General features: G+C 42.3%; 1 protein-coding gene across 4 annotated transcripts in view; it reads left to right on the forward strand.

Annotated features, from left to right (window-relative positions):
* CRIM1 (cysteine rich transmembrane BMP regulator 1) overlaps positions 1-17,590 on the forward strand; it is a 186,798-nt gene that overhangs the window by 24,806 nt on the left and 144,402 nt on the right. For all 4 annotated transcript variants that reach the window (XM_021697804.2, XM_021697801.2, XM_021697802.2 and 1 more), the window contains exon 2: positions 14,853-15,026. In XM_021697804.2, the coding sequence (XP_021553479.1) occupies positions 14,853-15,026 (174 nt within the window). The remainder of the gene's footprint in view (positions 1-14,852; positions 15,027-17,590) is intronic.

Below are 17,590 nucleotides of genomic sequence, written 5' to 3' on the forward strand. Positions count from 1 at the left end.
TTTGAGCCCAGCCCTCTACAGAGTTAAAACCCGAAGGACACAGAGATCACATGAAAGGCTCCCAGACTCTTTTGGGAGACACTTAGTCAGAGACAAAGGAATCTGATTTTGCAAGAGGACAGTTTTGCTCTGGGAGGTGAAAGAAGCTTGGTTGCCTTCTGAGTGAAAGTGGCCTCCTATTTGCTAGTCAGAATGACCTCAGGCCTTGAGAATGACTGAGGTCAGAGAACTGTTGCTAACCCGGGAATCAGAGAATTACAGAGTTGGAAGGGTCCTCAGAAAGGCATCTCTGGGCCAGCCCCCTCCTTTTACAGATTGAGGAACCGAGGCCTGTGGAAGTCTGTTGTGCTCTCTTACGCTTTTTACAGTTTCTGGTGTGTCTGCAATGAGCCTCTTCTTCGAACCTGAGCAGGTTGAGTGGCTGCTTCTTGCCTGGTCTGGAGGGACCTCTTGGGGCCCCTGTTGCCCTCACTGCCCATGGCCCTGGGCCCTGAGTAGTGGGCGCAGTAGGCCGAATCCTCCTCTGCTGAACTTTTCCCTCCCTGCCTGCCTTCTTGCCGCACCCCCACCCCCCCGTGAAGGAGTCCAGAACCCTCCTTGCATGTGAAGCCACTGGAATGTAGCACTCTGCCCCCTGGCCTTGAGTGTCCTGGATGGACCTGGCCTGGGAAACTGGCAGGACTCAGGGGAGGGGGGGCGGGAACAGTCCCTCATGGCCCTGGGGTGGGACGGAAGGAAAGAAAGTGCGGGGAAGTGTGACCTCCCCAAGTAGGCCCAGCTGACTCTCACCACATGGGAGGCCGGCACGGGCGTTGGGCTGGCAGACTGAACAGGCAGGTTTCCTCAGACCAGGCCCATGGGTGGGGGCCTCTGGCAGTGCTGAGCCCCAGGAGGTGAGCTGCTGGGGGAATTGGGGTGAAGAGGAAAGGCTTTGAGAGGAGCAGGCCAGAATGCAGAGGAAGTCATTGTAACAGGAGGTGATGAAGGTGAAGGTGGTGGATGGAAAGAAGGAATGTCCAGCCACTGTACAGACTGGATGTATTTCTCACTTTAGGAACCAAATGTTAGGAGATGGGAAAGACTGCCTTAAAGAAGCTTCCACCCTACTTCGAGACTGCGGGCTTTTTAACATGCTTACCCTTGGCAAAGCAGGGTTAGTAGGGAGGGTGGCTGCACATTCAGGTATGAGGCTCTTGACACTTAGCTGTCCCTTTCTATCTTCTGCCGGTGAGGACACCCCACCCTTGACGACCCTCAGAAGGTTAGCAGCCGGTTACATTCCCTTGAAGAGATCTTTAAAAACCCTGAGGCTCAGCCAGGTGGCTCTCCACCCTCTCTCTGTCCCTTTCCATGATAAAGGAACCTTGCTTCTTCCTCAGCTCCTTCCCAGTTAAAGCCTGTGCAGAACTCGGATGCAGAGCAAGGGATGGGGACCGCCTCATGGAGCCCCTGGGCAGCCGTGAGCAGATCACACCTTGCCCCACCGCCTGTGAGGTTCGTCAGGGTGGCAAGCCAGCTCTTTGTTGAGTGTCTAAAATTAAATTCTGTGCTTCTGGGAAGGGAACAGGAGTGACAGGTGGCAGAGTGTTTCTGAAACACCTTTTTAAGAGGAGAGAAATTGCAGCTGCAGCCATACCTGAAGGGGTTGGGTTTCCTTTGCTTCCGGAATCTTCCCCGTGCTGAGTCTGTTGACTCTTCCTGTGCCCAGGGTTGTCTTGATTGAGCCTTAATTAGAGTTCCATGGTCCCGCCACATCCGGTCTGAAGGGAGGGTGCCAATCTCCTCTCCTCTTTTCTCACATGACATGGTACAGAGCCCTAGGAAGAGGGGCCCTGGTACTAGTAAAAATGTCGTGGTTATTTGACTCATTCATTGGGCCTGTAAACCGCGGTCTGTGATACCCCTTCCTCTCTCCAAATAATAACAAAAGCCACCAGGAGAGGTCCAGTGGGATGCTGCAGGCAGGTCGGCAGGTCGGCAAGTCAACATTTCACTCCCAGAGGTGTGCGTCTTAGGGTCTGCCCTGAGAGCCTACCGGTCTTCCATAAATCTGGATGTTTAGAACAACTGAATTATTAAAGGGTACGTTAAATGCTTATATGTAAGTTTAAACTAAGCTTCTTATTTCTATATATTCTGATCCTTTGAAAATTGGTGATTCTTACTGTTAGTTAAATAGGGTATGGATTTCATCACAGCATCCTTTGGGAATTGTCTGCATTTGGTATTTCCTTTTGTATCCTAAAAACCATTAGCTTTTGAAACATATATTGAAGTTAATAGACAATAATTTTTAACCTTTCGGGCAGGAGTTAAAGTAGATGTATTTCCACAAACAGCTCATTTGAGCAGTTTTTCATGACTTAACACGCTAAGGACTAAATAGAATAACATTGCAGAATCGTGATCCACCTGCCTTACCGGGTATGGGAGTACGTGTTGCTGTAAGTGTGTAGAAAAAGGACTGGGTGATTCACATGGGTTTTATTTATATTTCCTTTTGGAAGCAAATAATTCTCTAGGTGTGTTTATGCATGCATGTGTTTTACTTTAAAATGTAGAAATATATCAACTTTTTTCTTTGACACTGCAATGTTTTAAAAGACCCAAAAGGTACCTGCTTCCTAAGTCCCTGGTAGGCATGAATTATTGTACAGTTTGTTTCTTTTTTTTTTTTTTTTGCACCTCAACCATTCCAGAAAGATGTATTAAATATACATGTTACAGATAAATGCATAAGTATTGACAAACTTAAGCAAACCAGAATCTTAGCTACCCACAGAATGTCTCTTCCTTCCCATGACGTTGTTAGTAGAGAATGTCCCCTTGTGCACCTACTCCAGCTTGCCATTCATTTCTCCATTCAGCAAGTGGGGCTTGGGACCTGCTGTGAGCCATCCATTCATCTCAGCAGGGAGTGACTGTAGAAATGAGGAAGGCGCAGTTTCTGCCCCCTGGAAACTCAGAATCTGGCTGTGGGCAACCCGCCGCAGTGCCTTGGGATAAGTGAAGGGTTGTAGGTAGGAGAAAACCAAGTAAACTCTGAGGAGAAGACATTAGTTGGGCACAGTAAGCGAATAGCAGGTTTCCAGGTGAATGGGGAAAGAAAGATGGTGCCTTCTCAGAGGAAACAGAATCAGCCAAAGGCCCACCCAAGTGGACTTAAACGGTGTATGGAGAGAACTGACGGATTCAGTAAATATTTGTGGAGGACCTACTGTGTGGTAAGCCCTGTTCCAGGTGTGGACGATCCAGATGTGAACAAGACAGACAAATCCCTACCAGCCTGGAGCTTTCTGATCTAGGGAGAAAAGATGAGCAAAATTAGTTATAAAACTTATACCATGTCAGAAGAAGATAAGTACTGTGCAGAAAAATAAGGCAGAGAAAGAGAACAAGGACCGTGTGACGCGTTTGGTTTTCAGTTTTAAAGAGAGTGGTCACGGAAAGTCTCGCCGAGAAATGGAGTGTGATCAGAGACCTGAGGTTGGGGGTGGTGGGGGGGGGGGGCCGTGCACAAAGCCGCCGGGGGAGAGGGGTGTGTTCCAGGTTGGAAGGGACATGAGTGCCCAGGCCCCAAGGGTTCCTTGGCCCGGGAAGGGAAGAGGTGCAGTCTGCGCAGTGGGAAGTAACCTGGAGGGTTAGCTGGGGCCAGGCACAGGCCTGGTTTATCAGTGGGAGGGGTCCTACTTGAGACTGTGGGCAGGTGGGAGCTAGTAAAGATTTTTGGATAGCGTTGGGCGCTGGGTGGTTCAGTCATTGAAGCATCTGCCTTCAGCCCAGGTCATGATCCCGGGGTCCTGGGATGGAACCCCGCGTTGCCTCCCTGCTCGGGAAGTCTGCTTGTCCCTCTGCCCCTCCCCTAGCTCGTTCTCTCTGTCTCTCTTAATAAATAAATAAAATCTTAAAAAAAAAAAAAAGTTTTTGGATAGTGTTGGTAGTCATTAATGTTGTCATCACTGAGATTCCCAAACCCAAGTACCCAGTCTCTCAGAGCTTGGTGCCTGTTAGGCGTAGGGGTCCAATTACTACACCAAGGAAACTTCAGTTTTATCAGAAATGTGCAAATATATTTTCAAACACATTCTTAAAGTTTCTTCATCTTTCTCTGGTCTTGTTATATATACTTCATATGGTCTATTTCACATGAATCTTGGGGATTAAATCATGGCTCTGTAAATCATAACTCCCAAGATGTTAATGTTCATTTCCTGACCTACCCAAGAGTCCTGCTTTTCATTGCCCCCTAATGTACATTTGCTTTTAGATAGAGAGTTCTAGGATGGATTTCAAGGACTTGGTGCCTTCAGAAATCAGTGTGGGCCTGTGTTGCGTGAGGTTTCTTATAGGCCACAGTTGTCTCTCTGATTTTCATTTCTAATTTATAGCCCTACTTCCCACATACATATATTGTAGCAATGTGGATTCTAATGATGTTCTAAGAAAAAAAGATCTAGACATATACATCAAACTTTCACTTATGATGAAACCAGGTAACAGTAGGAAATTGTAAACCATGCACACAAAACAGTGTTCATTGAATATTGCTGGCAAATTGTGCTTTGTTGCCAGGACCAGGTAGCAGGAGATTCTTGGCATGTGTAGGAATAAAAATAAGATCAAATATAGAGATAAACTTGCTTTATGAAAGAACTTAAAGGTTTGGGCTTTGGGGCACAATATTTAGGGATGATATTTCTTTGATGACCAGTACTTGAGTTAGTGGTAAGGAAGAGAAATAAAGTCCTTGGAATTAATCTTGATCATTTATCTTCCACTTGGTTTACTTTCAAGAATTCAGATAAATTATTAAGGTAAAGTTCACAGCAGTGCTCAGGTTGATTTATAAAAATATTCCTTACGAAGTGATTGCTAACCGATTTCACAAAATTATTATCCTAAAAGATTCCTTAATGCTACTTACAGATCATTACACCTTTTAAAAATCACCATTTGAGCCTCAGGAGTATTGCTATATATGAGGATACTGTTGTCTTAACAAAGAAACCCTTGTTTCCGGGATGATGGTGTAGTTGAGATCATGTTTATGTTGTTGGGTTTTCTGTTCTGATGTTTCCAAGGGTCCTCTGGCAACTCTACTGTTGACTTAGAAGGTGTCATTGTGAGGCCTCTGCCTGTCCAATGGGTATTGACACCAGCCGTTGGTCTCTGGGCCATATGCACTGGAGATGGGCTTCACCAGAGTGACATGGGAAGTGTAGGAGTGTTCCCTCCTTCCTTTTCCCTGATGCTCTCAGGTCTCCTGAATTCACTTGAACTTGAAATTTTGCCCAGCTGTTTGACCACCTCAATTCATAGTTCCATTATTTCCCTGCTTTATGATAGTCTATGCAGAATTCAGGCCTCGGTTGCTGAGCTTCTGTCCTCAGCTAAATGTGTTCGTCTGAGAATTAAGTGCCTAGTCTGGTCCCTGGCACGTAAAAATGTGGCTCAATAAATGTTAGTTGTTATCAGAAGATTTATCTCTGGGGAGTGTGTGGGGGGTGGTGAAGTATGCTTCGTTACCTGTGCTAACTATTCAGCTAGTATAATGAAAAATGTATATCCTTCAGAGTGCTTATTTTCAGAACGCTGTGTTCATTTTGTTGCTCTTGTTTGAGATTCTGGTCACATTTCTTCTTTTCATTCTAGTGGTTCACACTTTTGGATGAGTGCAATCAAGAAAAAAGGCATTCCCATATCTAGTCTTCTGTTTTGCTCTCGGTCATTTGACTAACAGATTTTAGGTTAGAGCATACATTAATATTTATAAAATGGGACTGTGCATTATTCATACCCACAAGTACCTTTCTGGCAAGGAGCATTAATTTGTGTCACATTATCTCATTATGGTTATGATAGAGGTAGTAGAAAGGGAGATAATAGAGTTTATTATTTAAGTTATTGTTTATTTACCTAACATAGTTGAGGTATATTCATTCACTCAACATGTCATAAATATTTATTGGTATGTGGAAGTTTTGGTTAATATAATGTTGAGGTTAAAAGAAAATTTGAGGTAGTATTAATATTTTACAAGTGGGAAGACTGGCATCCAAAGATGTTTCTTTCTTCCCCTACCACCAAACTGACTTTCCAGGAAAAGTTTGGCACCGGAAGATTCAGATTACTCTTGTCCTCTAACCCATTCCTGTTGATTCCCTCTGCAGATACTTATTTTGTTAAGCTCCTATTTGCCAAGTCCTACAGTCACCCAATGATAAAAAGAAAAGAAGAGAAAAACTAGATCTTTAGCTTCAAAGAACCCACATTCTGGTGGAGGAGATTAGATGAGCAATTTCATGATGCTGCCGTAAGTGAAATAATTTTAATAAGTATACAGTAAAAGTCCCACAGCGGGGAAAACGCTTAATTTGGTCCCTGTGGAGTGGATGATACCTGGAGAAAGCATTAATAACTGAATAGAAACTTTCAAAGCAAGTAAGGAGAAGCAGCTTTCTAGGCGGAGAGAACAGTTTGTGCACAGCCAGGGAGGGAGTCAGGAAACAGCCTGGGTCATTTAAGGAGCACGGGAGCACGTAGTCATTAAGTAGTGTGAGTATTGTGGAGTAAGTGGGGAGGAATGGAAGAGGTGAGGTTGAAGAAGTGGGTTGGGGTCAAATCTAAGCAGGCTTGGTCTTCCATGCCCAAGAGTTGGCTGGCCAGATGTTGGACTTTATTTTGGAGACCTTGCTTCCCAACTCCATATCCTTAAGAAGTTCAACAGGGCTATTCTTATAACATCCCCTCTGCGTTTTTTTATACTAATGCACCTCTGTAGAACAGATCACTGTGAGCCTAGAGATAGCCGATCGCTGGGCTTAATCCGAGGATGGCTTTTAGAGTATCTAGGTGAAGAAAGGAAATGTGACACAATTAGGCACTTCTCCCAAGATATTTTTTCCCTCGACCGAGATGTATTAATTTTTAAGCAGCAGTACATTTATTTGATAGCTGAAAACCAGTATTCTTTGAAGCTTGGTGAAACATGGAGTTACATGTTTTAATAGACATTCAAGCTCAGAGAACCCTGTGTTGCTCAGTAATGACATGTGCCTGAATGGAAGGCCAGCTCAGCACTGCCCAAACATGGGCCAGGCGAGAAGGCCTGAGATTTTCCTTAAAAAATATTAGGATCTAGGCTCAAAGCAGGGGAAGTGTAAGGGAGTTGAGTTTCACACCATAGGGTACAAAATAATGGTAGCTCAGGAAATGTTTCCATGAGCAATCAAATACCTTCATTATTTTAAAAAATTTCCAAAATGTAACCATTTAATGTCCAACTTTGAGTAACTTCCTGGTAAAACCACCAAAGAGAAACTGATTTAAAAAATACATTTATAGGGGCACCTGGGTGGCTCAGTCAGTTAAGCCTCTGCCTTCAGCTCAGGTCATGATCCCAGGGTCCTGGGATGGAGCCCCACATGGGGCTCTCTGCTCAGCCGGGAGTCTGCTTCTCCCTCTGCCTCTGCCCCTCCGCCCTGCTCTTTCTCTCTCGCTCTCAAACGAATAAATAAAAAATCTTTTAAAAAATATATATATTTATACATCACAGTACCTGGATGAGTTGACATGCTATACAGGACTGTTAATCATAAGCCATTTATGAGATGTCTTAATAATCTTTCTGAAGAGCCAGTTTTTAATTAATCGCCTCTGTTGCTTTTATCTCTGTAACTTCGATTTCCCTCATATATTTATGATTTCCACCCTTCTTGTTTCTTTGGACTTGCTCTGTTGCTCTTTTTCTAATTTCTTCAACTGAATGCTCTTCTCTCTCTTTTTTTTAAACCTCATTTCCTGTGAAATTTCCCTTTAAACACTGCCTTCCCTGTTTCCCAGCAATGTTGACATAGTATTTCTATTGTTCTTCATTTTTAAGTATTTGGTTAATTTACCTGTAATCCCCTCCCATTAAAAAAACCTTTTTGTCATAGAAATTCCTAAATCTATATAGAAGTAGAGACAATTGTATAATGACACAGAACTTCGAAGGTTATAAATAAGTTCATGGCCAATCCGTTTTAATACATTGAGACCTCAGCTAGTAAATCCTCTAGGACTGAGGTGTTATTAGAAAGGTCTTGCCAGGTGATCTTTGTTATAGTAAAAGCACCCTTCGCTTGCCTTCTTATGCCTAGTGACAGTTTTCCAAACCTCAGACTGGTCTGATAAGTGAGAAACTATTTTAAATTTAAATTGTGATCACTACAAGCAGGTGACTCTCTGACACTGTTCCCAAAAAATTGTTGGCATTGGACAATTTTGTCCAAGATGGCAGAATCAAGGAAACATGAGCATGAAGTCTAGACCTCATGAATTGTCCACTCCACCTCCTTTTTAGTAATGAAAAAAATTGAAGCCTTGAGGGGACTGACTGCCTTGTTCGAAGTTGCTCTGCTAACTAATGACAGAACTAGAGTTGTGGTCTCCTGGGTCAGGCACTGTCCATGGGGAGAACAGATGTCTGGGCTGTTTTACTATATGCAATTTAAGACAGATAGTTCCTAATTTAGGCAGAAGTGTGAAATAGGGGAACTGCGTTCTGTAGTCCCAGGCTCTGCTCTCCTCTTGTTTCATGAATTCCTTGCTTCTAGAGACACTTCTTGCCTTCTCTTAAGCTCCTCTCTCTTCCTGTTAGCTTCCTGCTATCAAAAAGGAAATTACTATTATTTTATTCATACACTTGGTATGATTTTGGTTAGAATGGCAGAAAGTTGTACTGTAAACGCCTTCCTAGCATCTTGAATCCCTAGTACCTTGCTCAGTTCGTGATGTATAATAGATACCACTATCTGAGGAACAGATGATTGGAAGGAAAGAAGGAAGGGAGGGAGCGAGGGAGGGAAGGAGGATGGATGGATGGACAGCTGGCTGGATGAATTTGCATTCTGTAGTTCATCTCTGGACCGCTTCTGTTAGATGTATTGCTAAGGTGTCTGACAAAAATTAGAGCAGTGTTAACATACACTTACCATAAATTGATTTAGTAAATTGGATCAGTCCTGTTTGTTTTTCAGAGAATTCCCTACTTGGACATAATATGAATCAGTGGTCATGTTTGTTTGCTCTATATTTAGAGATCTGCATCAGTTTAAGAAGTTAGTCTTCAAAAAATATCTGTGAGCATATTTTAGCATTTCCATTGTCCACTCTGGTCTACAGTTACATATGCTTAACATAGTTTCACTTTGTGGAAATGCCTGTAAAACAGATTTTTATAAGATGAATCATTTCTACTGATAACCATAATTTTGCCCTTCCTGCTTTGCACTGATTACAGCACCAGGAAGAGAGGGAGAGGGAAGCCCGCTGGCTTTTGGAACATCCGCCTTAAGCTTGAAGCAGAGAGAATGAAAGCTCACAGCATTAGATTCCTCCTTGAGCCGAATGAATGCCTGATAACAGCCAGCCAGGAGCTGGGGGAGTTAAGAGCCGCAATTTTACATTACACTGGAGTTTCTAGGCTGGCATGGAAAGAGATGCCAGTATTAGCTATTTGCATCTTACTCTAGCCACAGGGATATGTGAGCAGCTGGAGAATTAATTTGATATATATTCCCAGAAGCTTCTCCTCTGCCAACCGAATTCTATTACTGTGAGCTTCTGAGTGTGTACTGTGAATTTGTTTCTTGCCTTTTAATATCTGCTATAGCATATTTCTGGGTAAGTGGATTGCCACATAATGGGGTGCAGCTCTATCTTGGTTTGGAGTAAACTCCATTCGCCTAAGCTGATACAGGGTAGGAAAGGTAAGCCTTTGAGTATACAAATGCCTGTACCTCCAGGAAGTCAGAGGTTTTAGATGAATACACAGTAATGTGTCCAGTAAGTGCAGTCACACCTGAAACGTTTCATTCCATATTAGTGGAATTTCAGACACCAGCATGCAGATGGAAAGATATTTTGAAGGGCCGAGAGGTGGAATCCAGGATCGGGGAGGCCGGAGTTGCCATGGCTGGTTCCTGGAGCTGCTGCTTCTTCCCGGGTCTGGAGTCGGATGTCTCCTTACATCTTCTAGGACCCCTCTGCCCCGACATCCTCCTCCCCAGTGCTCTCTTTCCTACCCCCAGGATTGAGACTCCTAACTAGCCCTTGCATTTAAAAATCTTCTGTGTCACACGCGGAAGGAAGGAATTTTAGGCATCACTGAGAATACTAGAAGGTGCCTCGTGCAGGGTGAGACTGAATGTGGCCGTTGGAAGGACAGGTGTTTTTGCTTTGGCACTACATGTGTGCTCTTAAAACAAAAACCAACCTTCTGCAAAATCATTGACTACACTAAAAATGAGAGAGGTGTTGGGAAAGATAGGGTTAGGGGTAGATCACTCAAAACCTACGGAACTGTATACGGAGAAGGTAGCTCTAGACAATGAAAATCTAAATGAAAACACGGACACAGGTAAGCCACCCATAGCATTGGCACCTGGAGCCTGGACCGCCCATTCTTTGCAGCCTTACCTCTGGGCTCCTATTGCTTCCTTCCGGGCGTGGCGCCTTGAAGACACTCACTTCTAATGGAGACCAGGTTCATCAGAATTACACCTAAAACCCAAGGGGAGTTTCTTCATCATGATATTTAAATACAGGGGGAAATATCTCTAGTTTTTTCATTTGCATTTGCAGCCTCCTGGGTAGTTTAATGTCATGGAAAGTTCATTCACTACAGCCATCATTTCTCGTGGTAGAGGAAGGAATTTAAACAATAGATTATCAGCCTTTTCTTAAGGTGTTCGTTATTGCTGAGACTTTTCCTTTCTTTGTGAGAGAACTTCTCTTGATCTTGTCATAACATTAATGTGCTGAGAAAAGTCATGTATGAATCAACACAACGTTTGCATTTTATTGACTTCATCTTCCCACTGAAGACACGTGTCTGTTGACGGTTTAGGGTAACCATTAGGAGAAGAGGTCCCCTGTAACCTTAGTTGTTTCTCAGACCTGGATCCTATGCTGCCTTGGCCCGGGTGTGTCAGCAAGACACGCTCTTTAGAAGAGCAACCCCAGGGTGGGGTGGGGAATCCCAAGACCTTTTCAGGGAGTATACGAGGTCCAGACTATTTCCATGGCAATATTAAAATGTTACTTTTATTCTGTGTGTCATCCTTTGCTCTGGGGCCACAAGGGCAGTGGTGGTCAAGCTGCTGGCTTCGTAGCGTGAAGAGAGGGGGTGGTACCGACTGCCAGTCATGGCATTTGTCTGCCAGTCATGGCATTTGTCTCCTGGCCCTTCCTACCCATCTTCTTACATCTCGTGTTACCATTCTGGGGGATGAGATGGGAAATGTGTGTGAACTAATTCTGTCTCATGCTGAAGTACCGTGCTTGTCTCAAAGGAAAGCGTCACGTCTTGAGATGTCTTCTAAGTATCCGAGTGGAGATGTCAGGTTAGCAGTTCTATGTGACCGTCTCTTCACTGAGCTACTTAACATATTTGGACGTATCCGAACATACATCAATTTTAATTCGTACTTGAAAGTATTAGATTTCTCTCATCTTATATTGAGAGAAAATACTTCAACGTCCCGATTTGGTGTCTTGCAGAAGTTACAAACTTAAAAATACACTCACAGAGGTATCTCAGTTGTCTTTTCTGACTGGAGACTACATCTTGTCTAGAGAGAACCAGGAAAAAAGACTACTTGAAATAAATATTTAAAAGGCAGTACTCCTGCTTTTAACTCCTTCCCCCTCCCCCTTGACCAGTCCAAGGAGAAATCAGGAATCCGAGAATCAGAGCCTTCATCCTTGCATTGTATATATGGATTTACTTAAGAGAGATTTAAAAACATCAAATTTGCCAACCACTGTCCGCAGAACTGTTGGGCTCAGATTTGATTTCTGTAATCAAACCTCACTAAATTTTTGCTTTGAGTCCCTGTTGATTGGCTGTAAAATTATTTTAAAATATAATGTTATGTAATAGAAAAACATAAAAGCATTTGTCTCAGAAGCATGTTGTACTTGATTCCTATAAAGCAATGGTTGCTAAGGGAACTATTTGCCAAGAAAAACAAAGTATTGATTGGGGGCATGGAATTAAAAAGATTTCCTCTCAAAAAAGAAAATAAAGGCATATAAGACATTTTGGGGTTCAGAGTCCACAGCTTCCTAACTGGACATGGTGGCCATGCCATTTTTTTGAGGGTACAGTCAGGCTCACCTGTGCATCTTCCCATGCAGCCTGTTACTGCTGCCAACAGACTTTTACTGGGAACAAAGCAGGAATCAGTAAGGTATTGGGGACAGCATCAACGGCAATTGCCTTTTAATTCGGATTCCCCGTTCAAAGAGAATGGTCTTCCTGGAAAACACATGGACAGCAGCATTGACCATACCAGTGATGAAATACATGGCTAGATATATAGCATAGTACTATTATATATTACAGTACATAAAGTTAATGGACACTATACTAAGTTCTGGGGTTAAGGGGGTTCAAAGTTGGATAAGACGAGGCTCCTACACACAAGGACTGTACCTAGTGGGGAAGTTTGACTTACATAAAGCAATTACCACAGGGGACCAGAGGTCTGTGCACCTGCCTCAGGGAGCATGGAAAATGGAGCCGTTCATAGTGGAGAAGACTTCCCCAAAGAGGTCACATTTGAACTGGGTCTTGATGGATGAATAGGAATTACTGTGGGAAGAAGGGAGGGGGGTGTTCTAGGTAGATGATACTCCATGAGCAGAGGTGGGGAAGCAGTTATTAAGCGTTTGTAGTGAGACTCTCAGGGTGCTTAGAACATTAGGATGTGTGAGGGATTGGTGAAAGATGGGTCTGTAGCAGTACAAGCCATATCATGAGGAACCTTTTATTCTACAGTAAGAATGTTGGGCTTTTTCTTGTTGGCAAGAGAGAACCACTGAGCAGGTTTGTTTTTTGAAGACGATGATTCCCCCATGCTGGGGAAAGGAGTAATGGAGGGACAAGAGAATAATGGCAGGGAGACTGGGGAGAGGATGTTGCAGTCCTTCAGGAGAATGAGGTCTTCAGGGAGTTCTAGTTCTTATGGAGGGAAAGGAGGTTTACTGTGGGAAAAGATCATCAGAATCCATTCAATTTGGTGATGGATTAACTGTACATATTTATAAAAATAGTAATAAATATTTCTTCTCAGAATATGATGGGGAAAGGAGAAATAGATAAAGGAGAAATAGAAGAGACTAGTTTTCCAGGGGTTCAAATGTTACTTGATTTCTTACAAGTTTTTAAGTTCCTAGGGTTGACTAACTGAGTTACAAATTTGAATATAAAGTCACAAAAATTCCTCCATGCAAACTTCGCTGAACTGGATTAGGAGAGTGGTACTAAGAACTTGTTCAAAAAATAAATGTAGAGATGGGAAATCATTTATGTGTCCCATGTATTATATATTATAACTGAAGACTTATCAACAACTTTCCCATGCCGAGTTGTTTCATTATGTTCTTTTCTGGTTTTCCTTTCAGGATAATTTAGTAATTTCACTGTTGTCTTGAAGGTAGAAATGTACCTGTGTGTGTTTACATGTTATTTCTAAAAACCAAATACAGGCGAAACATCTTAAAACAGATAAATTATGTTTTTGTTTCAACTTGTAAAATCATTTTACTGAGAGCTGAGACTTTGATCAAGTAAGTGAGCCTGAAACCAGAACAGAAGAGGTTTTCAAAGAATTGCTGTGAATCTCTTTATATTGTAAATGATATCTTTCTAAAGACCCCTTGACAAGAAAATTATTTCAGCGAGGGAGAATAGCCTTTTGCAGTAAGTTAGTGATGTCACCAGAAGTAAAATTTAGCTGTAAAAAAAAATTACAGCCATCTGTTTACACTGTCTTCTATGAAAACACATTCTCAAGATGGCTTTATACCTGCCAACAGGTTTAAGGTATCTTAAATTCAAGCACTTTAAAAAAATTCTCTCCAGATAAGGTTATCAGAAACAAGTTTACTATTTAACAGGTAGTACCTAGTTAAGGTACGATAAAGTGTCTATGAAAGATAATGTTGAGAGGGGGGAAAACTCATAAAGTGCCCCAGAGATTCATAGAGAAGTAGCCTGATTTCCTGTAAGAGGTGTTTCAGCTGTGAGGAATAGCATTACGGATTTAGTCGGTCGATGGTTCTGTCATGCTTGTGTCATGTTTTATTTGTCTGAGCTGGAGCCCATGAACATAGTTTTGAAATCTGCTTTGTTTCTTACAGTCTCCTCCTATGATTGCATGACCAGGATAGTGATTTGGTCTCAGCTTCAGAGTATGACTTCCTTAGCCTCTCACTAAGTGGTCGCCCTCAGGTTTGTTGTCCTCTCTGGCTTTGGTTTTGGGTGGACATTAGCATCTGAACTGAAATGCGGTGGCGGAATCTCCACTGCTGTGTCCATTCTTCCTTCTTTTGGTGGTGTCTGAGGTTTTATGTTGATTAGCTGTCTTGATGTATTAAATTGCCGGCTGTTTTAAACCCAAAGCTCGTCTCTACCAGATGGACTGAAAAAAAAACAACAAAAAACTGTGGGTATTTTTGAATCATTTTGTAGGTTGACTGAAGTGTCTCCTGTAATTTTATTGAAAGTAGGAAAATCCAGGAATCTTTGTTTAAAATAACATGTAAGAGAAGGGGTGGTTTTTGATCCCACACATTTGTATATATGGTTATTTAGTGTCTACATGTATGGCTCTGTTTCCTTTTTCTCACTTATTTGGAGGTTGGATTTCATTCATTTGTCAAATTGCAGCCAAAACCACCTTTTGTAAATCGAGGTGTGGGTATCAGGTGTTAATCTTGACATCTTTGCACATTTTTGCTTTCAAACGGGCCTTTGAATGAAGCCGCAAGCAAATATTCTGTGGTTGTTAATTGTTTTACAGATGAGAACTGGGACGATGACCAGCTGCTTGGTTTTGAACCCTGCAATGAAAACCTTGTCTCTGGCTGCAATATAATCAATGGGAAATGTGAATGTGACACCATTCGCACCTGCAACAATCCCTTTGAGTTTCCAAGGAAAGATATGTGCCTTTCAGCTTTGAAGAGGATTGAAGGTAAGTACTGATTCTCAACAATTGTCAGGCTTAGCGCTGTGTCATATTTGAGCTGGAAGAGGCAAAGACACACTTACAGAGATTGGTACATTTTATAATCCCAAACAAGATGCATAAAGTTGACTGAGTACTGACGTGATGATGTGTGTGCACCATGTACATCTGTGTTTTCTGGAGGTCATGGATTTGGTAATGCTGTGGTCTCATGAGTAGGGTACTTTGTGCCAGCTTGCTTAGGTCACCCCTGCATACTGGATGATTTCACAAGTGGTGTGCTTGAAATTGGCATCTGTTGTCACCGGGTCCATTCTGCTTGATTTACCGTAGCATGGTGCTCCATGAGGAGAGTGCTAATTAGAAATGCAGCTCATCTGGCAAGGAAGTATGTCTCTTTAACAGAGATGGGAGAATTGCACAGTGATGGTTGAAGGCTCAGGTGGGTTTTGCCGTGGGGCAAAACCACATAGGTGTGGATGGGTCATTGGGTGCTTCTCCTGTGGAATGAAGTAAGAAATTACATTAAAATAACAAAATTGTACTGATATAGCCCATAACTTCTGTACATTCCTGCATAAAACCTAGACAAAAGATTGGAGATGTGGAAGTATGATTCCTAGCTTCAGTAATTGCGAGTGGCATAGCCAGAGCTTGGTACCGTGGCTCGAAACCAGGATTAACAAAGGATAAGGCCACAGACGAGCATGAGACTCTTTCCTAGCTCCATGTTCCTCTTGAGGAACAAAAAGAGCCAAGCCAGACATTCTTAAGTTTACCTGTTATCTCTAAAATGATGTCGTTCTTAGATGGAGAGATTGGTAATATGGTTTGGAATACCAAGGATTTGTGAGATCTCGTAAGGGTAGTACAGCAGGACTGAAGTTGTTGAATTGTGTTAAGTTTCCAACTCATATTAAATGGTAATAAAGAATAAGAAATTTATAATTGCCTCTAAAATAGCTTTTCTCTTCGTATTTACCAATGCTGCTAAATCATTAAAAGAGATTGTAGTCGGAAACGATAGAAATAAAGTTTTAGAACTACAGAGAGTCTTAGGTAATATTTAGTCTGGCCCTTAAATTGGAAAATTGGAAAACTGAGCTGCATGCAACTTCTCAGTAACAAGCCTGGGACTAACCATGTAAAGTATTCTTCCAACTGCATCATGATATTGGACAACATGTTACCTAACTCGTTTTTATCATCTTGTGGCTCTTTGCTCACCCCTGTCCCTACCCCATTGCTTCCAAAAGACAGTATTTTGCCAATTTTAGCATATAAACTTGCAGGGATATAGATGGAGTGGTCAAATATCTATTGAAATAATTAATTTAGTTACACATACTGAAAATCACATGATCTAAAACAATACAGCAATTTAGATGATTTTTGCCACTCTTACGTTTCACAAAACTTTTTTTTTTCCCCCCAAACGTTTCAGATGTATCACTGTCCCTGCCACTGTCTTTTTTCAGGCAACCTTCCAAGTCATTTAACCCCCTGTTCCCCGGCAGGCTCTCTTCACTGCCATCTGAATGGTCTGACAGGCAGCAAGTTGTGAATCTAAGTTATCACAAGAAGCAGGTTGTGAATCTAAGTTATCACAAGAAGTTTTGTTCAGAACTCAGTGTCTTTTCACATAAAAGTGGGACAGTTGCATTTTTAATTAGTTAGGTGTATATTTATGATCTTTACAATGTGGAGATTAATGGCATTGATTTTTAAAGTGATTCTAAGAAGGCTGTTTATAAGATCCAGCACTTCCAATTTTGAGAGCATTCCCTCAGGAATAATTACTGTAGCTGATTAAATTTCTTTACTTTTTTTTTTTTTAAACAGATTCTGTCAGATGACCTCTGTATAATCCAAAAGTAGAACTGGTTGAGCTCATTTAAAGTTAATGTGTCCTCTACAAAGAGCACTTCGTTTTTTCAAAATAAAGCACCCTGCAATATTCAAGATCTTATAAGTCAGTATTAGGGATTTCCCTCTTCTGAGAAACAAGTTTGAGGGAGAAAGCCCTGCCTATATTCAAGTGCATATGAAAGAATTGGTGATGGTATGGTACTGTGTACAAAGGAGTTGTTAATAGGAATGAAGACTTCGAATGCTTTTAGGGATTTAAGGCCAGACAAGTGTGACCTGGAATTGTAGGGTAAGGTGTCATGGAGGAGGGAGAGTCTGAACAATTTGGAATTTGAGTAGTGATGGGTTCTAGGAAGGAGAACAATGTGGACAAAAGAACGAAACATGGATTTACAGGCAGGATCTACATGACTTATGTAAGACACTGGGGACGGTGGTCTAAAAGAGCAAGGTTTGGGGGCACCTGGGTGGCTCAGTCAGTTAAGTGTCTGCCTTCGGCTCAGGTCATGATCCCAGGGTCCTGGAATCAAGCCCCGTGTCAGGCTCCCTGCTCAGCGAGAGCCTGCTTCTCCCTCTCCCTGTGCCTTCCGTTCTGCCTACTTGTGCTCTCTCTCTCTCTGTCTCCCTGTCAAATAAATAAATAAAATCTTTAAAAAAAAAATAAGTAAAAGATCAATCTATGTTGCTATCAACCTCTGTTG

Source organism: Neomonachus schauinslandi, chromosome 10 (genome assembly GCF_002201575.2).
Source record: "Neomonachus schauinslandi chromosome 10, ASM220157v2, whole genome shotgun sequence".
In the NCBI taxonomy this organism is placed as follows: Eukaryota; Metazoa; Chordata; class Mammalia; order Carnivora; family Phocidae; genus Neomonachus; species Neomonachus schauinslandi.